The sequence below is a fragment of the Hetaerina americana genome, unplaced genomic scaffold, assembly GCF_022747635.1.
Source record: "Hetaerina americana unplaced genomic scaffold, ioHetAmer1.1.p SCAF_9, whole genome shotgun sequence".
Classification (NCBI taxonomy): domain Eukaryota; kingdom Metazoa; phylum Arthropoda; class Insecta; order Odonata; family Calopterygidae; genus Hetaerina; species Hetaerina americana.
Genome location: NW_027287538.1, coordinates 51,871,504 through 51,894,926, shown reverse-complemented (window position 1 = coordinate 51,894,926; position 23,423 = coordinate 51,871,504). Strand labels below are relative to the sequence as shown.

The 23,423-nt window shown below is 36.7% G+C and overlaps 1 protein-coding gene across 1 annotated transcript; it reads right to left on the bottom strand.

Annotated features, from left to right (window-relative positions):
* Nucleotides 1-879: 879 nt before the first annotated feature.
* On the bottom strand, nucleotides 880-23,401 carry spn-A (RAD51 recombinase homolog spn-A). The gene is made up of 7 exons (XM_071597880.1): nucleotides 23,080-23,401; nucleotides 22,861-22,998; nucleotides 22,582-22,791; nucleotides 19,272-19,480; nucleotides 17,559-17,688; nucleotides 15,708-15,829; nucleotides 880-1,155 (listed from the first exon to the last, which is right to left on the bottom strand). Exons 1-7 carry the CDS (start codon nucleotides 23,155-23,157, stop codon nucleotides 1,032-1,034), a joined length of 1,011 nt encoding a protein of 336 aa, XP_071453981.1. The 5' UTR covers nucleotides 23,158-23,401; the 3' UTR covers nucleotides 880-1,031.
* Between the last annotated feature and the right edge of the window lie 22 nt (nucleotides 23,402-23,423).

The window sequence follows — 23,423 nt, the reverse complement described above, 5'->3', positions numbered from 1 at the left end:
TTTGCAGCGATGAAAAACGCGCTTAATTTTTCATACACTGTAATATTCTCAAAGCGAGTAAAGCCTGTCTTTCCACCGCTTTCTTCATTCGTCATTTGCGTCACACTAAGGTTACCGCTTTCGTCACTAGATAGCGAGACCAGTCGCTGGTGCTTTTCCGTGGGGAGGGGAATTCTAAAAACTCTTGTGAAATGCTGACGGAATAAAAGGTTTACTGTGTAAAGTTCAAAATACTGCCGTAATAATTGCTCATACATTAACAGTTTTACCTTGAATACTTTGTGTTGAATTTACTTAACGTAAATGCGAATTTAGTTTTTGTGATGGTGGCTGCTAGAGAATCGAAGTGATTTTCAGTACGAATTTGTTTGCGCACTATATCCTGAAAGAGTATCTTGTAAAACTCGGAGGTAATGGTTATTGATGCAGTATTTCTAGGGAATAACCGTAGCTCATTGGCGCACAAGTGGATCCCTTACATATGTATGTACATAATCATTGTTAATATAAAGACATTCATACGCTTAATGCATTACTTTTCAGTCTACTTATTATAAAAATTACAGCTTAGCATGAGTTACTCAGCCGATTGCGCCAAATTCTGTAGGAAAAGGCATATATTTGCCCGACTGAGTATATTTATGAAGGCCGTCATTGGACCACTCGAGAAATATTTTTGGTGAATGGTCGAAAGGCACAAATGTTTTACCGTTTAGCAGATTAATTATACTGATAATACTGTCAAGATAAAAGGGCATATCTAGGGTAGACTAAGTAAACGATATCAAATTACTAATTTTTCAACCAGAAACTCAGAATAATGTAGGCAAAATAAATTTATTTACAACTTTATCTGGAAATACACATAGTGGTTCTGAGAAAATAGAAACTATGTTAAAAGATCACGTAATTACTGAACATAAATGAGAAATTACACTATTCATGGCAACAGAAAAACACAACACGATTATTCACTCTATATATTTAGATCAGGAATGGATGGTCACCACGTAAAATCTTGCTTCCACTGTTCATTCCTTGGCGTCTCCGATCCCATCAGCATTTATTGCAAACATTGCTTCAGTTTCAGGGAGGCATGGGGAATCATAAATCTTGCAAATTCTTGTCTCACCTCGGCCTTTCCTCAAGTACAGCCTGAGGAAGAAAATATTGCATTGAAATGCTTATTTTTTAATCACCATTCACCAGTGGCTGTACATATTATTATCTAAAATGAAACTCAGACCCACCCAAACAACCTTTAGGAACATAAATGTTTCATAAAGCAGCAGCCATGATTTCAATTAAAACTGGTTTCAAACTAAAGGCTTTGATTGACTAAATCATGACTACAATGAATTAACTAAAGTAGCCACCACATAGGGTCTGTATCAGATATGATATTTAAGTACATATTAGGACTACTTCATGGTCTAACCCATTTGGTTAAATTTAATGGTGCGAGTTTGAGAGAGATGGAAGAAGTGAGTAGGGGAAAGGGTTCAGCCGAGGGCATGATAATGGATCAAAGTAATATTAGGAGGAGCCCCAGATAACAAATGCTCTGGAGATAAGTTACTTCTCATTACTATGTTTTAGTAATCCAAAACTTTATCCAATCGTGCTTTTCAGTGGTGACAGATGATATGTAATGCAGTGGATTCAAATGGAGTTTGTATTCTAACTCATCAAAAAAGACTTAATGGCAAAAGTAGTTCAAAGGTTATCTGGACCGTTGAATTTTTTCCAGGATGACTGCCAGAATTCAGTTGATTATCCTTGTTCATATCTTAAGTCAAGAGTGGCATTCTTTTCACAAAAATAAATAACGGGAATTTGATTTTATTTCACCATGACAAGAGTTGATTTCATTACAGACTAATTTTAACTGAAAAAATCAACTTTCAACAATCTTCCCAATATTGTCACTATCCCATCATAATTTAAACAACTCCTGATGGCTGTCAAAAGTACAAATGAAAATAATAATGATGATAGGATTTATATTATTGCACATCCTTTCCAAGGACTTATTCTCCAGGCAATCAGCTGTCAGCTTCAGCACTGGCTAGAAGATGCACCTTTACATGGCCTATGTCCAGATGGAAGTTGTTCACTGATTGGCTAGGAGCTGTGCCCTCAGATCAACAAGTTATAATAGATGGAACTTTTGACAGTTAACTGGTCTTCCACTGAACAGCATTAACCTAATCCGAAAATTAAAATTTCCTATGAATTCTTTAGACGACGAAATTAACCAAATTGATATTAAAATAATTTGCTTAAATAAAAAAACCCCTAGGCATTAAGGCATCAGAAAAACACATTAATATACAAGCTATCCTTCAAAAAGCAGCTATTACAAGTTAAATCTCATAATTCAATCATAAATTATCTCAATAAAGCAGATCTGGGGCAAAGAAAAGTGCATGCTTTAAGTAAAAGTGATATTTTCACCAGTTGTGGTGGACTCTTCTTTTAACAGGGGCAGCTGAATCCCACAAGGATAAGGAAGTATAGGTGCCAAATGGAATAAGATCGCTGATGTGACAGTAACAAAATCTGAACTTGGATTACATAGAATTCTCACATCATTAGGAAACTTTTATTGAGAGCCGAGTTTTGAGGAGAAACATCCCATATTTGACAGCTCTTCAATTTTTGGGGCTGCAGTTTATATGTGCATCAACATAATTTTCTCGTAAAAAGAGATTATTATTAATTGATTAATAATTTTCTTGGATTTCTGAAGACTGATAATAACCCTAATTGACTTAACAGTCAGTTTGAGAAGTGAAGGTAAAGCTCACCTAATCCTAAGGGCAATGGCATTTGAAATTCACACATTACCCAGGCAATAAGGTATGAGGCATTCCTCTTTGCAGTGATTTCATAGAAGATCTGGCACTCAAAAATAACATCTTGAAAACTGAGCTACCACACCCCTCAAGTGATAGGTGAAACCTTTTAAAAAAATCGCCTCAGGATCATATATGTGCACCCACATTTTTTTTTTTTTTAAAGTAATCTACCGGTTAAGGTAGGTTTTTGGACGGACACAACTACCAAACAAATATTTTATTACTCCTAACAAAACACAAAATCAATCATCCTACTCTATATCAGGTCCCTCTTCATCTCTGAGTACTTCCTTCCTCCCTTCATCCCGTCCAACAACCCTATCCTGTTCCTTCCCTTTCCTCTTTTGCCCAACATTCTACCCTCTATCACAGTCTTCAACATCCCACTGCCGGTCAACACCCCCTTCATCCACTTTTCCTGCCTCCATAGGATTGCTCCCAACAAACCCCTCTCTTCGCCCACCATACCAAGTACTTCCTCATTTGTTTTCTTCTCTGTCCATTTCACCTTCTCCATTCTTCTCCACACCCACATTTCAAAAGCCTCCAATCTACGTCTATCCTCCTGCTTCAATGACCAAGTTTCCGCTCCGTACATAGCTACGCTCCATATCAAAGTTTTTACGAGTCTTTTCTTAACATCCTTACTCAAAGTCCCTGTCATCAACTCCCTCCTCCTTGTGAAAGCCCCTTTGCCTAGCGCAATTCTTCTCCTTACGTCCCTACTACTTTGACCGTGTTGGTCCAAAACACTACCGAGATACGTAAACTGTTCTACCTGCTCTAGCTTTTGCCCTCCTATTTTAATGTTAAGCTTGGCCTTTTTCTTTCTAGAAAATCGCATAACCTTTGTTTTATTAATATTGATTCTCATCCCATACCTGTCGCACTGAATTTCCAATTCACTAAGCAATGCTTGCAGCCCCTTGGCTGACTGACAAACTAAAGCTTGGTCATCAGCAAACCTAACTGATTTTACGAATTCCCCGCCCACTTTCATTCCTACCTCCAGTTCTTCCCATGCCTCTTTGATCATTTCTTCTGCGTACAGGTTGAACAGCAACGGTGATAATGGGCAACCCTGCCTTACACCCCTTCCTAACACTGCCCATCCTGACTCCCCGTTTCCCACCCTCACCTGAGCAGTCTGAGACATGTACAGGTTGCGGATTAGCCTCCTTTCCCTCCAATCTATTCCTATTTTCTGCAATATACTCATTAGTTTTTCCCAATTTACTCTATCAAACGCTTTTTCGAAATCTACGAAACAGGCAAATACCTCCTGGTTGTGTTCTATATTCCTCTCAATTAATAATCTCATTACTGCAATGGCATCACGCGTACCTCTCCCCTTCCTAAACCCAAACTGATCATCCCCTAAGTAATCATTTGCCCTACTCTCTATCCTTTTGTTTATGATCCTGAGAACAACCTTAGCTGCGTGGGATATCAAACTAATTGTCCTGTAGTCCTCACATGACGTGGCCTTTACCTTTTTCGGAATAGGAACTAAAACTGATCTCACCAAGTCTTCCGGCCAGATTCCCTCCTCATAAATACTACAGATCAGCCCATATAGCCTCTTCCTCCCACATTTTCCCAAGCATTTCAAAAGTTCCACGGGAATGTTATCTACCCCTACGGCCTTATTTAGTTTCATCTCCCTTAATGCCCTTTCTATCTCATTGTCTAGTATGCCTGGACCTAAGCTATCTTCCTCTACGTCATGTTCCTTTCCAATGTCTAACTTTGTTGGTCTAAGCTCTTTACTATACAGTTCTTCTACATATTCCTTCCATCTCTCTTGGATCTTTCCTGCGTCAACTATTACCTTACCGGCCTTATCTCTAACTGCTATCGTTGATCTCCCTTTCTTACTTCCCGATAAAGATTTAACTATGCTGTAAAGCGCACCGATTTCCCCCTTCCTCTGCAGACTTTCCATATCCTCGCACTGCGTCTTCCACCATGCTTCCTTTGCTTTATTTGTTGCCCGCCTCAATTTATTGTTCAATTCTTTGTACTTCATTTTGCCTAATTCTGTATTTATATTCTTCCATTTTCGCCGCTCATCCATCTTTGTAATCATCTCATCCGTGATCCATGGTTTCCTAGTCCTTTTAGCGTTAACGGTTCCAATAGTGTCTTTTGCGGCTTTAGACAACCCTTTTTTGATCATTTCCCATTTTTCTTCAATAGTTATAAGCCCTTTACCATCCTCCATGATTCTCTCTACCGCCTGTTTGTATTCCTTCCTTTTCAACCCATTTAATGCTTCTACATTCCATTTTCTAACTCGCCGCCCCTGCCTTATCTTTTTGAAACGTACGCTACATTTCATAACTAAATTGTGGTCTGAGTCCGCATCCGCTCCCGGGAAGCTGTGCGAATTTATCACACTGTTCCTAAACCTGTGTCTAACCAGGATATAATCTAGCTGATATCTTCCTGAGTCACCTGGCATTTTCCATGTATACCTGCGTCTTTTGTGGTGTCTAAACCAAGTGTTGGTGATGACTAACCCCTGTCTCCTGCAGAACTCAACTGCTTTCTCCCCGCGGTCATTCCTCGTGCCTAAACCGTAGTCGCCCACCTCATCACCATCTCTTCCTTCGCCTACCGTCGCATTCCAATCCCCCATCACTATCAAATGTTTCCCTGCAGGAACACACGCGATCATGTCCGCTAACTGATCGTATATCCTATCGACCTCTTCTTCCTTATGGTTGCTCGGTGGCATGTATACCTGAATAATAACCAAGTTCGTCGGTTCTGCTTTTATCTCTACTAGTAGTATTCTATCCGTTACCTGCTCTATGTTGACTACGCTTCTTCCTACCTCTTCATTTAATACTATGGCAACCCCTCGTTGGCTCTCGTCCCCACCGCTGTATATTATTCTACACTTATCACTCCAGTAATCCCCGCTATCTTTCCATCTCACCTCGCATAGACCTAAAATATCTATATTTCCCCTTTCCATCTCTCGCTTAATATTCTCCAATTTCCCTGTCCTCATCATTGTCCTAACATTCCACGTTCCTATTCTAACTAATTTGGTTTTCTTCTCCTGCGTCTTCTGTCCTGCTGCTGCTGGTTTTCCCTTGCAAGGGTTTCGTGGGATGACGACCGCGGAAGCCTTGCCTCCCCCGCTGCCGGGCACGACACACGGCCGATTGGGCCGAGCCCCGTGGTTGCCAGGACTCAAAATATCTCTATTGTCCATCATATTTTTCTAGGGAATGATAATTGAGGTGGTTTCCCGTTGCCTTCCTCAATAGTGTTTTTAACGTGACACCATCACTTACTGGCCGCCCCACTGGGGTCAGACGCCATTGCAGCCGCCTCACTGAGGAACAGACGCTGCGTGGACTACCTTTCGTCTGGCTCCTAACCTTCGACCTATCTGGCATGGGTGACCCTACCAGGAGCAATTTTTATTACTCCCGCCAGTACAGCTCTAGGGGTCATCGGAACGCACAAGCCCTTCCACCACGTCAAGGTTGTAGTCCGGGGAGGGATGTGCACCCACATTTGTGCAAAAATAAATTACTTAAAATGACATAATACTAATGTAATTACTACTAAAAACTAATGTAATGACATAATAACATAATACTAACTAATAATGACATAATAATAAACACAGGATTTTATCAAAATTTAAACCTGGGATAAAAAATGTCAATTATCACATTCAATTTTGTAATGCAATGGTAAAGAAATAAATATATCAAGTAATGAATGTTAATGAATATAATAATGAAGCTGTGTTTATTCAAGTATCAGATCTTCAAATGAAAAGGAACTACTCGCTGTAACCTGAACAGTGAATTTTACATACCACTGAGCTTAGTAATAGGCGAGCTCTTTCTTCCCCTATCACACTACTCTTCATTTTGATTACTATAATTGTCTATCATTCTAGTCAAGAGTGTTTCACCAAAGAAACTAATAAGGAAAGCAATGGGAAACCACCTCAATTGTTTATCCCACAGCCTTACGATAGACACAAATATGAATCCTGGAAAGTTACAAGTCGGGCCAACTGGGCAGCAAGATAGGCCATTCTTCCTAGATTGTTGTCACACTAAATCCTTTTCAAAATGTAACCAACAGCAGCAGTAGAGAAGAAGACACAGAAGATGACCAAAACAGAAAAGGGACTTGGAATGTTGATGATAAGGAAATTAGAAATCATAGAGTGGGAGATTGAGACATTAACCATTGATATTTTAGGGCACTGCATGGTCAGATGGAAAAACAGCAGGGATTAATTGAGTAATGATTATAAAGTACAATTCAGTAAAGGGGAAGAGAGCAAGAGTGGGGTGGCATTTTTATTGAAAAAAGTTAGGAGGGAAAACAGGTCAGGTGAGCAAGGGAAAATTATTGCTCAGGTCTGCATGTCACCAAGAAAATAGAGGGAGGAAAAGGTGTACTAGAGAATATAATTGATTTGAAGAAATAATTACAAGTGATCTTGGAAGGAAACATTTGATAGTGATGGGGGATTGGTATACAAATGAAGAGATGGTAGCGAGGTCAAGGATTACAGTTTGAGAACAAGGAATGACCACAGGGAGAATATAATAGAGATAGAAAAGGAATAAATTAGTATTTCTGCATGTGTGACTGATTTTGCACATGCTTGTGCTAGATTGTTGGGTATAGCATAGATGAAGATGGAAGCACATACATGGTTACACGAAAAAAATATAATGAAGAAGAGAACTAGTATATATTCAGGATTTGCCCTGCTGTAAGCAGCCTTGACATCTTTCAGAGGGAATGTACCTCTCAAAAGGGTGAATTACCTCCCTGGAGGAAATATGGTGCTCTATGAATGCTATACATTTCGACTACTCTGATTTTGAGTTTTTGATTTAAATATTTCTAGTGTTTGAAATGTCATCTTGAGCAAATACTCAATAGTTAACCATTCAAAAAATGGTCATTGCATCAGTCTACCAGCCTCCAAAGTTAAAAACTCCATAGTTAGCCATTGGAATAAGTTAAATGTACCCAAGAGAACAGGCTATGTCATGTGTTAGTTGAGACACTAACTGTGGGTAAATCATTTTGCTATCATTAATGATATTGTAAGTAGGTTTTTTGGAGAATTTTTCTGAGATCGATTATATTCTCTTCCCGCAATCAAATCGGAATTACTCTTCATGCCTGCATCAATGCATAGCAGTGTGACCAATCTACACTTCTGAATAGAATATGTAGACAACATATGGTAAAAGATTGATGAAAAAAATTTCTTGTGGAACAGGAAGGTTATACACACAATAATCACTAGCCTAATTATAATGTAAAACGCTATTATTTTAAAACCCCTCATACATATAACGATATCAAGTGTTTTTCACAGTTAAAATAGAAAAATTGAATGTTGTCAAGTATACAAAGCTGCAAACAGTTAGCAACCCTAAGTTTGGTTTGATAGGTGAAGGTAGACCTCATCCAGTACAAAGCACAATGGCACAGGAAATTCACACATCAGAGTAATAATATTCCTTATCCTGGGCCACCTATGGCTTCCCATAAAGATCTGGCACCCGAAAAGTCATACAGCTAGGGTAAACCTGAGGGTTCCAAGAGGCATCACCTAGAATCAAACCTGGGCCCTCTGCTCTGCAGCCCACACACTACCCTGGACTACCTGTTCCCTTATGTATAAAAAATTTGAAAAAATGTTGAAGTACTAGTAATTCATAGCTTAATGAATGTTCTCCACCAACTTCAACTATATTTCATATTAATAAAGATTTAGAGGAGAAAGCGTTTAAAAAGGAACTAAGCGAAGCATATGATTATAGAGCTGTGTGTAATTATTCTTCCAACAAAAATGTTGTAGTAATTTGATGCGCAAGATCCAATTTGATGTGTAAACAAAATTACCTCAAAAATTTAGTTTTGATTGATCTATTTGTCGAGAAAAGGATAACAAATGTATGTTAATAACTATGATGATACATCATCATATTGTCACATAGGTAAACGGGTATATTATTCCATTGGAAGGGCCCAAGAATAAAACACTAATTTAAAAAATAAAGAGCTATGAGAATTTCTCTTTTTCATTGCCATTGGGAAAATTAAAACTGATGAATAGTATTTGGAAAGCTACAATTTTATGAAATGCTGATGTTCATTACAATTTTTCCACACATTTGACTATGTTAGAAAAACAATTTGGAAAATACATCCAAAAACCGACAAAACTCGTATATCCATAATTAATTAAAAACGCATGAAAAATACAATTTAACTCGTGAACACTTTGAAAATACTCCATAAAATGCATTAGAAGGTGCATACCGAAAAAGAATCCACAACAAAATAATTTAATCCGATGTAAATGGACAACTACAATGAAGGAAAAGAATTATTTGGAATTCCTGAACCCTTTCATAATCCTCCAGGAGAATATTAGCGGGTATGGGCGGAGTTTAATTAGCGATTTATACTAATAATCTCATTACTTGGAGCAATAAAGCAAAAACTGATATGTCAGGAATTTGTTTTCGCGTTTCATAAAACTATAACGCAATGTGCATAACGCGTTAATGTTCATACACTACTAACTTTGAAAAAGAGAGCGCCATGACAGCAACAGCTTGAACTACTATGTCTGAATTTTGAGTCAGTAAATAATTCTTTCGTTGAATGTATTGATATTAACACAATTAAAATGTATAGAATATTTATTTAGCTTCATGACAGTGTTTTCAGAAGCAAATTATGGCGCATTTGAATTTGTCGTTTCAAGCTCAGGATCAGTTTCACGAACACAGGTATATCAAGGTATACGACGCCACGGCTGGCGACATTTTCAACTAAGACGGAAAAACGTTTAAATGAACTTCGTACATATGATTGAATTATTTAATAACTGTTACCTAATTAGTAAAAGTTCGGATTTTAACGTAATTGATTGTGTCTGCAGCCACGGTGAAATTCTCAATTTACATATCCTTTTTATAGTAAATGGGTAATAACCAAAAAACGCGCTTTCATGCAATCGATATCGCCTAAAATAAAAGTATACATTATGCTACCTAAAAAGGAAAAACGTGACAGTGGAAACTAACTCCGGTGATAATAGAAGATGAAAGATGTAATGGCAAGTAAAAGGTGGAAAATAGTTAGAGGAAATTGAGAGTATAAGGCAACAATAGTTACTTCAATCTCCTTGTTGAATTTTGCATGTCTTTCATCAACACATTTGTCAACCCACCATATGTTAATTTTTCATTTTAAACTCTAATAACGATGGAGCAGAAAAACTTAGCTTCCACTTTGGCTTAACGATGTGTGGCAACAATTCGAGGTTTAAGTTAAGAAGCAGAATATTATATGCTATATAAGTAATACATATCAATTAACAGCAGGATTTCAATGATATTACGATGGTGGCAATCTTGAAATGAAATATCAGGATATTAGGTGATAATCCATGAAACTTTGGTTTTGTCTCGCACTTCAGTTATTATTTGGAGGTAGCTTCACCATCAATCACAGTACCAATATATCTATCTGGATCATTCAAATCAGGCATGTATGTTCTATTTTCAAACATATGTTTCACATAGAACATTTATGAAAACAATATAAATGACGCTTAAAGCCCATGTGGAAAAGGAAGTGATGTTAGATGATGCAATAGCAAATTTAGTGAAGTCAGAAAGTATTCATTCAAAGTTTCTGAACAGATTGGTACTGAGCAGAGAGCTATTCCCTTCCCCAGAGGTAAATGTTTGCTGAACATTTTATGTGCATGCTGAAAACTAATGGAAGAGGCAGTAAAAATACTGTTGAAGGAAGTACTTGAATGCCTCTACACAGAGACACAGCTGCTTAGAAAAGTGATCTGAGCATTGAAACTTTTCAATTCTTGAGCATCGGGTATAAACACATCCACCTTAATTGCTTTTGAAAACATTGAACAGGCCTTAATAAAAACATGGGCGAATTTAACAATAATAGTACCATGTCTCATTAAACATGGGCAAATGCTGAAAACTGCCAACACAGATGCATCATTTCATCCCTCAAACTACAAAATATAGCCCTAACAAAATTAAAAATAATCATTGCACAACCTAAATGAACAATAAAATTAAGTAAGGGTTCAGCAACCTCATGGGCAGCGTTAAGCGACTGATCATAGGGTCCAGATTCAATTCATTGTCACTTTACACTCCAGGTTTAGCCAATAAATATTTTCTTTAGCAAATCTTCTAAGGAAACCACTCGGGGAAAGGAATCCACTCCACTTTTACATTGTTAATGTGATCATTTCACATGCCGAAGTGCTTAGTACAAGGCGAGACCTACCCACAAAAGTCAAACTAACCTTTGGGTTGATTACAATTGTTTTCAAATAAAAAATTAGTAGTTAATTGAAAATATTTCTAATGAGACCTTAATCAGAAGACTATAATTTTAAGTTGCTTTATGGATGGATAACTACGCTATAGTAATTTATTCTAAGTTAAGGTGACTAATTAAATCAATCAAAGACCTTGGGACACAGAATAGCCTTTAGATATATTCACCAATAAAAAATTGTGGAAGAAGTGTACTGCACAGGTTAGGTCATGCTAAGAGATTGGATGATTTGTGAAAATGAACAATTATATTATCTGCATAGTCACTTGGCAGATTCCCAATCCAGGGAAAATTTTTTTCTGATGTGGTCAAAAATTGATTTAACAGAGGTAACAGTCAGTTATCTTGTGGTTAAAATTTTTCCTTCACAAATGGCACAAACCAGTGATAAGACAGAGCCATAGAACTATGATGCGTGACATAAGTATTTTCACAGGAAAAAGTAAATCATTTAGGATTTAATTCTTTCCCTCTTATGTGCATGTCATAAAAAATAAACAATATTATTGCAAAATTATGAATGACAGTAGAAATGGGTATAGGGAAAAGGAGAGGAAGACACCGGTTAAGGAGAGATAAGTTCTCAATTATTGTCCACACATTTTCTTTGTGCATTTAGTACACACCCTGAATCTTCTGAGGGGGAGGCCAAAACATTCGTTGGATATTCAAGGTAGGGTAAAACTAATGAGGAAGAGCATCCCTTATAGTACCTAGACCTTTGTCATTGCTATGTTTTCTAAGCATTGAAAGTAAATGCATACCCAAGTGGAAAGGTTCTCATTAATATGCGGAGTTTAATAAAATAATGAATTTTGATCCAGGATACTAAAATATGGCATTCTACAAAAGTGCTTTCCTCTCCACATTATACTATAGAAGTGAGAATTGCGTTCTGCCAGGAGAGGGTATATATATTGAGGTTATAGGGTACCTGAAGGAAGGTTTGCTGTAAAACTAGAAATGAAGGGTGAGGAATAAGATTAATAAAATAATTTGGATTGGATACAACAGTAATGAGTATGAAACAAGGGTGCTATGCTAGGTTTTGTCATGTCGACAGAATATATTAGAGTTGAATCGCCAACCAACACATAAATGAGAAAGAGTAAATTGCTTGAGTGAGGAAGGGGTTGGCACCGAAAGCCATGGGTGAATATGATTGAACAGGCTCTTAAGACAAGGGATATTAGCAGTTTCAGAAAGAGGAAACACAAGAGGCAATGAACTGAGGGTGAGTTTCTTTAAAGTGAAACCACATACACTCTGATAGAGATCATGTTATCCCCAAATTAAGACTGAAGTGATGGCTACACTAAAGCAGCTGAAACTGTCAGAAATTCTCATTCGAATGCCACCAAAGTGTGTCGGTGCAGGTCTGCTCAACTGTTCTTTCCTAGAAGAGCATTTTTTGTAAAATGTTCAGCATTTCAATATCATTACCATTCCTCCACACAAACTAGTCTTGATATGGTGGAAGGTCTTATGCATTCTGATGACTCCAAAAGTGATGCTGGTGGGAGCCATGGTATTTGGTCCTGGTGGGAATACCCATTACAGATAGGTTGAAGGTTGGTAACCAGTTGAAATGTAGCCTATAGAGCATCTGATCCTCAGTAAGGTGGCTGCCAAGGGATTTGACTCCAGTGTGGCAGCCTTGAGTAATGGTGCCATATTAAAAACACTATTGGGGAAGGCAATGGAATACCCCCTCAATTATTTTTCTCATGCCACCATGACAGTATTAGATGTAAGTAAGAGTCCTGGAAACTACAGGTCTGCTGGGCAGTTTGTAGAACTAGGCATAGGTTGTCGTCTCACGAATTCTTACAAAGCAAAATCAACAGCAGTAGCAGCACAGAATAGGGACTGAGGGTGTTACGATAATGTTCGGGACAGGGAAATTAGCAAATATTAAGCAAGAGGTGGAGAGAGGAAATATAGATCGCTTGGGGCTGTGCGAGGTGATGTGGCAGGATAGTGGGGATTACTGGAGTGCTAGATACAGAGTAATATACAGTGGAGGGTAAGATTCGCAGCAAGGGGTGGCAACAGTATTTAAGAAAAAAGGTTGCAGGAAGCATTGTAAACATAGAGCAAGCAAGAGACAATATTATTAGAAGTAAAAGCAGAACCAACAAACTTAGTCGTTGTTCTGGTCCACATGCCACCAAGCAATCGTTGGGAGGAAGGAGTTCATAGAGTAAAACATCAGGTAGAGGACATAAATGCGGGGGAGTATTCAGGGAGCGAAGCATTTGATAGTGATGAAAGATTGGAATATGATGATAGGCAAACGAAGAGATGGCAGAGAGGCAAGGGATTAAAGTTTAAGAACTAAGAAAGATGGGGATAGCAAAATAGAATTCAGGAGGAGACAGGGTTTAATCATAATAAACATGTTTCAAACACCACAAAAGATGTAGGTATACATGGAAAATCCCCTTTCAGGAAGATATCCATTAGACTATAATATGGTTAGCCACAGATTTAGTAACAGCATGATCGATTTGAACAGTTTCCCAGGAGTGGACGTGGACTCAAATCATAATTAAGTAATAATGAAGTGCAGTATTGGATTACAAAAGAAACAGGGAAGATGGTTGAGGAAATGGTATGTGAAGTCCATTAACCAGTATGACAAATAAGGATTATAAGCAAGTGGTGGAGAAAATCATGAGAAAGTAAATGGGAGCTGGGTACGATAGAAGAAAACAGGGAATATATCAAAGAAGGGATATCGAAAGTCACAGACAAAGTTATAGGAAAAGTAAACAAGAGTGCCTTTCATTGTATATATTTGTGTAGGAAAAGGTTTGGGAGGGCTGGATAAGGGGATGAAAGTCATGATAGTCAGACAATTCGTAAAATCTGTTCGGTTTGTGGAAAATCAAGCTTTAGTTTGCCAGTCAGCCAAGGGGTTGGAAGCATTGCTGGGCGTATTGGCAAGTCTTTGTGGTAGATATGGCATGAGAATAAATTTAAATACAACAAAGGTAATGTGGTTTTCCAGAAAAGGAAAGGCTAAGTTAAACGTTAAAGTGCAAGGGCAAAACCTAAAGCAGGTGGACCAGTTTACATATCTCATAACTGTTTTGGACCAAAATGGTCAAAGTAGCAGGGACATAAGAATAGTTAGGCAAAGATGCTTTCACAAGGAGGAGGCAATTGATGATAGGGCTGTAGAGTAAGGAAGTTATGAGAAGACTCATCAAAATTTTGATATGGAGCATAGTTATGTACAGTGCAGAAACAGGATGATGAGTGTATATTGGAGGCTTTTGAAATGAGGGCTTGGAGGAGAAGATTAAGTGTACAGAAAGGAAAACAAATAAGGTGCTAGGTATGGTGGAGGAGGAGAGGGGATTGCTGGGAGAAATCATTAGGAGACAAAAAATGGACGCAAGGAATATTGATTGGCAAGGGGATGTTGAAGACTGTGAAAAAGGGGAGAATATTAGGAAAACAAGGTAAGGGCAGAAACAGGATAGGGATGTTAATTGGAGTGAAGGAAGCATACAGAGATGAAGAGGGGATTGTAGTAGAGTAGGATGCTGGGTCGTGTTTTGTTCGAAGAGACAAAATATTCACTTGGTAATAGTGTCCCTCCAAACCTACCTACTTAGAAAAGTCTCCTTAAAACCTTGATATTGAGTGTGGTTTTGAACAACACTGAAACATAATCACTGAAGCAAGATGATTGGCATAGATAGGAGGGTTTTGAAATATGGGTTTGGAGAAGGATGGGAAAGATGAAATGGACAGAGGGGAAAACAAATGAGGAAGAGTCAGGTATGGTGCAGGAGAGGAGAGGAGATTGTGGAATGAAATCCAAAGGAGGCAGCGAAAATGGAGTGAGAGGATTTCGATGGGTGATGGTATATGATGGAGGGGAGGATGCTAGGCAAATGAGGGGTAGAAATAGGATATGCATGTTGGACATTACGAAGGAAGGATGGAACTACTCAGAATTGGAAGAGAGTTCATTTTCATACTGAATGTCAAGTTGTGTTTTGTTAGGTGAGGCACGGAAATGTACTGATGTACCATTGTACACACAGTGTCCTTCCAAAACCTACTGTAAATGGTAGAATACCAATATTGGTAACCACTTGGTCCACCATTTGTTTACTATAAACATTTCAGCTATTTTCCTATTCACATCGCTAGTTATTTCTTGGTAAATACCACTATGATTTGCAAAAGGTCTTGCACTTCATTTTATCATAAATACTTAAGATACCATAGATGCCTAGAATGTATGGAGAAAACTAAATCAAATACCAAGAAAGTTAGTTGTCAAAAGTGAGAACTCAAGAAATTATTCACTGCCCTTTATTTAAGGTCATTATGAAAATCATTAATCCATTTTATTCTCTCATTAATTATTCTATATCCTGTCAACCAAAAATGCTGTTTCACCACTCGAAAATTGTCACTTACCGAGTTGTTGAGGCATGTGCTATGATATTTCCTCCTATTGGCTTTTTGGGATCAGCTGCGAAGAGGGCAGCCCCGTCCACCTGAGCTACCACTTGGTTGGTTATCAAAATAGCCACACCAAACTTTTAAGAGGAAAATAAAGAATGTTATGGATACAAAATTTACAACACAAGAAACATTTACTCAGAAAAGCATACATCCAAACTATTAGACCTTGGAGTTAAATTTAGTGTACATCTAAATCATTAGACCTTGGGAGTTAAGAACATGGCAGTGACAGGAACTGAAAAGTGAAATTCCCTGGAATGTTCCAGATTGTTTTTTTTTTCAGATTTCCTACTGTTCTTCATGTCTTTAGATCTGCAATATTATCCTTTATTCCTATTATTGGCATTATTAAAATATGTTCAGTCTATCAGCATAAATTATCAATATTTTCATAAGTTTAATTCTAATTTAATACGTATTAACCATATCAAGTTTATTTCAACTGTGTTTTCAAATTTTGCAGCTACTATTTCAAATGAAAAATCCAAAATTTTCTTCTAAATTATTTGAGTACTAAGACTGATACTAATCCTGCAGTTTACTTTTCATAAGTAAGTACGGAGGAAGTTCTGTTTAATACCATTCTACACTTTCATGAAGGTATCATAGGAAGGCATGTAGAAGTCATTTCAACAGTCAATTCTTTAAGAGAAGATTTCAACAAATTGGGAAATTTTGAGGAATTGTAGTCCAGTGAATAGTAAAGAAAGCAGAAACATTTAAGGTGATTACTAAGACAATGAGCAAAAGACAGTTAAAATCATCATTTAAGGCCAAATTTACATGCCTTCTCACGTCTTCTCAAGTCCAATGCCCAGTGATTAATGAATAATCTTAAATCACATATTTTACAGAATAGTTATATTATTCCCCAACAGGAAAGAAACCACAACTCAATATCCTCTTAAAGTAATATTTATGGCTCAGATTAGATTAAAGGTACTAATGTATCACTAATATTATTTTTTGATTAATCCAGCTCTATGAAGTCAAACTATATTATCAGCTACCAATTTAAAACTTTCACTAAGTGTTCTAAAATTGAGCTTTGGGAGGGGAGAGGAATGGAAAACATAAATTGGCTAAGTAAAAAAAAATAGAAGAGGTTCTCGGAATGCTCAGGGAAGAGAAATTTGTTGAAATAATTTGAAAAAAGGCACAAAAGGTAGATGCTACACGGAGGGGCATATTGAGAGGCAAATTAATGTTGAAGACTGTGATATAAGGGATTACTGGGTAACCCAGATAGAGAAAGGAAAAGAATGGTCATGCTGTATGGGGTAAAGGGTGACACAGTATGAGCAGTTGAAGCACAGTTTATCAAACTTGATTCGCATGGTATTTATTTTCAAGTTAGGTGGAACCTAGAAGTAGCAGTGCTTAATCCCTGATTCCAACAAACATTCAACAAACTATCTTGACCAATAGTATGCAGCTAATAATCTAAAACTGAATCAGAACCCCTATTCTTACTCAGATGTGACCAACTACTATCTCACCACTTTAGGTGATAATTACGCAGTAGATAGTAAATAATTAGACACTTCAGTGTACAAATGTCATATCCATAAACCTCTCAATCCTACACAATTAATCTCCAATATATTCTGGATGAAGCTCGGATTTAAATTTGCCTATCTTGGCCAATCAACAAAGGTTACATACCTTATTTCAGCTTGGAGCTCAAATTGTGTTTTCAAATAATCATTAATAAATCACGAAACGCAATATCATCGAAAAATAGGGAATGTAACTTAGATGTCGAATGTTTATTGTAATAATTCCTAATAATAACTCACACACCTCATCAGCTAAACGAAGGAGCATTCTCAGGAACCTTGCCAGGTGCATTTGTCGAGCCGCAAGTTCTCCCCGTCCAGCATAATCAGTCCGGTATAGGGCCGTAGCACTGTCAACTATGAGAAGGGCATACCTATTAAAGGCAACAAATATATGGTAGAGAAATTAACAAAGAACAACTGACATCATTATCATCAACTTAAGCTGCATCCAAACCAGTTATGCGTTAGGGTGCATGCTGTTAGGTGCCTAAATATAAGCCTCCAAATGAAAAGGCAGCCTAAAGGAAATAAATGCCATATGCAGTAATACTGCCATCTACATAGCTAAGAATGGGGATTACCGGATGACATTCAAATATAAATACTGTGACAATTGAGATGAAGGTAGCTTGGCACAACGCGGTTTTTAATATATTTTTGCCTTCTTTATAATTCATTCAGTGGGTTTGAATTAAGTTTTTCCATTTCTTTCTATTAATTTAGCAATTAAGGCGGTTTTTTGGGATTATAGCTTTGCATTTATATTCTTTTATCTGACTGTATTTACTCTGACTAGATTATCTGTTTTTTTCAGTTTTTGGCTTGATTTATTAAGTTATTTTTATTGTTATTTATTTCATATCTGTAATTTTAAACTTACCTTATCAGCGAGTATTTTTCCTGGGTAGTTTTTTGGACATTAATTTTTTTAAGATATACTTTGTGTTGGGTGTAATTTTTTATTCAAGCATACTTTTACACCTAAGGGTTTCATAGTCTTTTAAGTCTAGTTTTTTATCAACTTCTATCATACAACTAGTTTTTGTCTGCACTTTTAAATTTTTGTTGGTTTTATTACATTTTGGGTTTTTTCCATGCAGTGAAATGGTCACTCCCTTTGCCAAGATTTGTCAAATGAACAACAGAGGGAGGGAGGTTTTGAAGGAATTTTGTGTAAGGTTTATTATTGCATTACTACTGCAATTGGCAGTGAAGAAAACATTTGAATTATCAGTAATCATCAAAGGACACACTGCAAATACCTCACCAATGCACTGGTTCCTCAGGATTATGGAACCATAAGTCAACATGGTCAAATGTTTTTAAACGTGTTTCATTTCACTCTTTGTAATCTGATAACACTAAAATGAAAACAAGTCATCAACAGTAATGTACAGTTTTCAGTGAAAGGCGTGTAAGTCAGTGAAGCGATCAGTTGTAGCAAAAAATTCTTTCATCAAACCTAAAGGTGCTTTTTTCTATAAAAAAATCTATTTATTTAGAAACGGTAAATTTGATATATTTATTGATAGTGGTTATAAATGTTAGAGGGGGATTAATATATTATTGATCCTTACAAAAGGAAGGTCTTAAGCATAATATAATTAAAGCGAAAATGGCTTTAGGTTATTTAAGGATGGCTCATTAGAAGGGTTTATCAGCAGAAGATTCAGTTAAGTTCAGTCAAGTCTTTCAATTGAGAGGGAGGTTCGACATACATATTGTATGTTTCTCATTTCCATGAAATTTTATAATTTTATCCATCATTAATGAAGTCTATTTCTCAACGCCAAAAGAATATAACCATATTGTTGCACCTAAATGTTCTTCCCAACTCAGCCACCTCATTTAACCGTCATGCATAGTTCTAATTAGTGAAGAAAAGTTCATATATGCAGGAAGTATATATAAGTACATATATTTAAAATATTCGGACGCCCATTGCAGCACATACCTTGACTCTACCATCATGGCTGATGCTAGAACGAGGAGCTGAGTTTGATGATCAGTATTATAAGCTCGTGCATAAACCACATTATCAAGCACATCAGTTCCACACAGTTTGTAACGTTCAGCCACAGCAAGCAAGCGTTCTGGTCTAAAGGTACCTTCCGTATCTATGTAAAGACACTTCCCTTCACCCCCATTCTGGTCAATTGGAAGCTATAAGATAAAATTAGTAATTCATCAGTATATGACCATTAATATCAGTACATAAAATCAATGGTTGCACTGCCAAAAAATCAAACGAAATATAGGTTAGTTATTAAAACCACGACTTTGCAAAGATATTTTATATGATATTTAAGTGTTGTTTGGTACATCAGTCCCCCCCAACTATGAACGATGTTTTAATAACTTCACATTATATATCCTGTGAATCATTTAATGGAAATTTGATCATTTTAAAGGGCAATTGATGTCAGTAGGAATCAATCGGCTAAGAGGCATGTAATGAAAAATAAAATCTTACTAAGTATATCAAGCTCATAAATTTACAAATAGTTTTATGTATTGTAAATTAATTCATTCATTCAATATAACACACGATCAGAGCAGGGTGGAAAATAAGAGGTAGTCCTCAATTTGATTCCATGGAGATTAATCTTAAAAGATAAGTAATAAGTGTCCAACTAAAATTTTTACCTAAAGAAACACTAACGTCAAGGCGAAGGTATGAGAGGGCATAGAGATTTGAAAAATTATGGATTTACTACCTAAGAGCCCAATAAGATAATAATGCACTGATTAAGCAATGCTCTTGTGTTATACCATTAATTATGGCAAAAACTTCATTGGAAAATAATCAAACCTAATGATCATTTTCAAATCGGTTGCATTACACTTGCAATTGCTACAAGTTAAATACATTAGAGGTGGTGGAATTTCTAAGAAGACAAGAATTCTCATTGTCAGACACACATGTGCGCATGAATTTGGTTATCATCTGCCACCTCAACCTCTTCTCTGCTGACATTTCCCATCTAACACACCTCCGCAAAGCTCCCCTTTGACTACTTTAACCCCTTTTATCTCACGGCCTACACACTTCTCACTTCCTCCATACACACTCCCTCCACTCGAGTAACACTCAGAATTGGATATATTTGTGCACTCCTGAGAGGTCTCCACATGGAGATGTGAAAAGGCCGATGGATCAACGAAAGAAAATTAATATACTTAACAGTTTCTGGCAAGACTTAGTGGAACTCCTTAATGTACTCATTGTTAAGTCCACACAAACACAAATGAAAAATGTTTTTGCTTGGTTTTCCTACTTCTTTTCTGAGGAAGGAACTTCGTTCTTCACACAAATTCTGTCATTGTGTTAATAAATACCCAGGTTTACATTGGTAGGTTTCCCTAGTGTCTGTCGGTCAATTTCTGGATACTTTTAGACTCTCAACACGTTCACTCATTATCTATTGATTTAAGTTTGCTAACATTTACACCAGCTTCTTCAGGTTGAAGACACTTTGAACAGAAGAGGCTAGCAGTATTCCTACAGAAACAATTGTTTATTCAGGCCAATGATTGCCACGAGAACTAAGAAGTGTGAAGGGGTCAGTATCCAGGTTTCATTGCATCATGACAGCATTAGAATGTGTTGTGGATGTCAGGTAATGACTTCAAGATGTAAAAGTTCATTTGTAATTTTTTCATACATAACAATTGGATTGGTAAGCAGAGTTCCTCCCTTTCCAATAGGGGTTATACTTCAGACCATCAAGTTGGGAAAAATGTTTACCCCCGTAAATAAGTTATTACTTGGCTCACTAGATGAGAAGAGTGTAAAGGGGCCTTTGCTGGTATGCCCACATACCTCAGTATTTGCCGATTGATTTTTCATCAGTACTACAACTGATAAATACAACAGCTTGTATCATGAGATACAAACATCAGATACTGCAAAATAAATTATTGCAACAACTTCAACATAGAGAACTATGAAACTTTAAAATAAGATTTGTGAAAATAATTTTTTTCCTGTTATGGTCTGCAAACATTAAAAATAGCATTATATGTTTCGTAAACACAAACTGAATTTTACTGAACGTCCTTTTTGAAATGAATTTTTTCAAAATTTCTTACATAATTCTACCATTTTATGCATATTGAAAATATATCTTACACATGTAAATTTATGAAATAATTTTTAAAAATGAAACAATTTTAAATTTATGTTAATGTGACCTGTCAAATTGTATATTTTGATTGAGGGAACTGGCCACACAAATTATTATCAGAACATAGTGGTACATTGGCTAAGTCAAATTTTAAGTTCTCTTCATTGGAAGCATCCATTTTTGGGTGCAATGAAACTGCTTGACTCATCATTTAAGGCAACTAGGTTCTTTTCAGTTGTACAATATGGGACTTGACGCAATTCAAATGCGGATTACATGCAAAACTCAATTTAACATTTCACAAAGGTGGTATTGGATAAGAGGAGAGTTAACTGTGCACACAAATAAATAGAGCATTCCAGACCACACTAGCAAATTAATTTGAGGACACTGGGCGGCACATAAATCTGAAACACCCGTTTTCCAAATTCTCATTTTTCTCAATCTCATTGTTTTTATTTTTAAGAACACTCTTCACTGTATGTCATTTCTGCAATACCCACTTTCATCGGAAATTCCTCCGGTATGCAATGATTATTCCAAATGCATGACCTAGTGCCCTTCCATATCTAATCCAAACACAATATCTGAGATCAAAGTAATGATGAAAGTAATTAAATAATTAAACCCTTCATTATAAACACCTTATTCAACAGGAAGATAGGTTTGGAAAGTGATGCTTGAGTTCGTCCAACATTAAGGTCGATGGCAAGTGAAATTCACATTTCAGGATAAGGTGGCCATTTACTACGATAAACATACTTACGGGCTAAAAAGGTAGTGTCAAAGGCTAAAATTTGAACATCATAAAATATATTCATGACTGGCCTGATGCATAACATAATTTTAAGGTCCCCTGGCTCTTGTATAATTTGTAAAAATGTCAAAACCGGTATCTTAAAATTAGTTTTAAAAGAAACGTCATACCTCTTAAATTTAATTAACTGTATATTTGATAACATGAATACAGTTATAGCATATTCTAGAAAATTAGGTAGATGCAGGAGTACGTGTTTACCCTTCTGAACAAAATTTTTTACCAACCAAGCTAATTCTATCTCTGAGGCCACAACACAGAAAAGCAATTAAACCAATTATAACGCACTAATTTCTTATCAATACAAAATTATTGAATACCTGGCAAGTGACAGCCAGTGTGTGACAAAGCTGTGTTTTTCCTGTTCGGAATTCTCCAAACAACTCGGTAATGGATCCAGTCTCGATTCCTCCATACAACAATCTATCCAACTCTTTCGAACCAGTTGTTAACTGTATTATCTCAGACCGTTTTTGATGAAATTCTGTTGCAGTGGTAAATCCCATTGGCACTATTTTGCATGCTTCAGCCTGAAAAATAACCCTTCATGAGATTTCTCATAAAAATAAACAACCACTTCATCGACTAACGAGTCTTACTATAATTTTATCAGCCTTGGCTTCGCTTATTCCTTTAATCGATAACAGTTCTTTCTTAGGAGCAAAAGCCACTGCTTCAACGGTATGGTATCCGGCTTCTGCAAGCTTTTTCACATCCGTGGCACTGATACCTAGGCCCTGAAATCAAAAATACTTCATTGCATTACTCCATAAATGTAAACATGAAGCTAATAACTTTAGCAAAATGTCGAGTTTTACCTCTAGTTTAGTTATTAACTGAGGCCCGGATTCCTCGAGCACATCATCTTGTTGAAGAGGATACGCAGCAGTAGTCATTATTAGGTATCGAATAAAAGTTGAGAGTACCTATATTTTATCCTTTTGACAGACTAGTAGAAAATAATACTTCACTCCAATGTAGTTAGTTATATTCAAAAGTTTCGAGTAACTTCATTAAAGGTAACCGATGGACAATGTGTACACGAATGCATTTAATACACCAAACATGTCACTGGTATTTTTCCGAAAGTAAAAAAGGAATGGGAAAAATTTAATATTTCCTAAAAGACGATCTATACTCAGCCTAAATTACGACAGAAGTC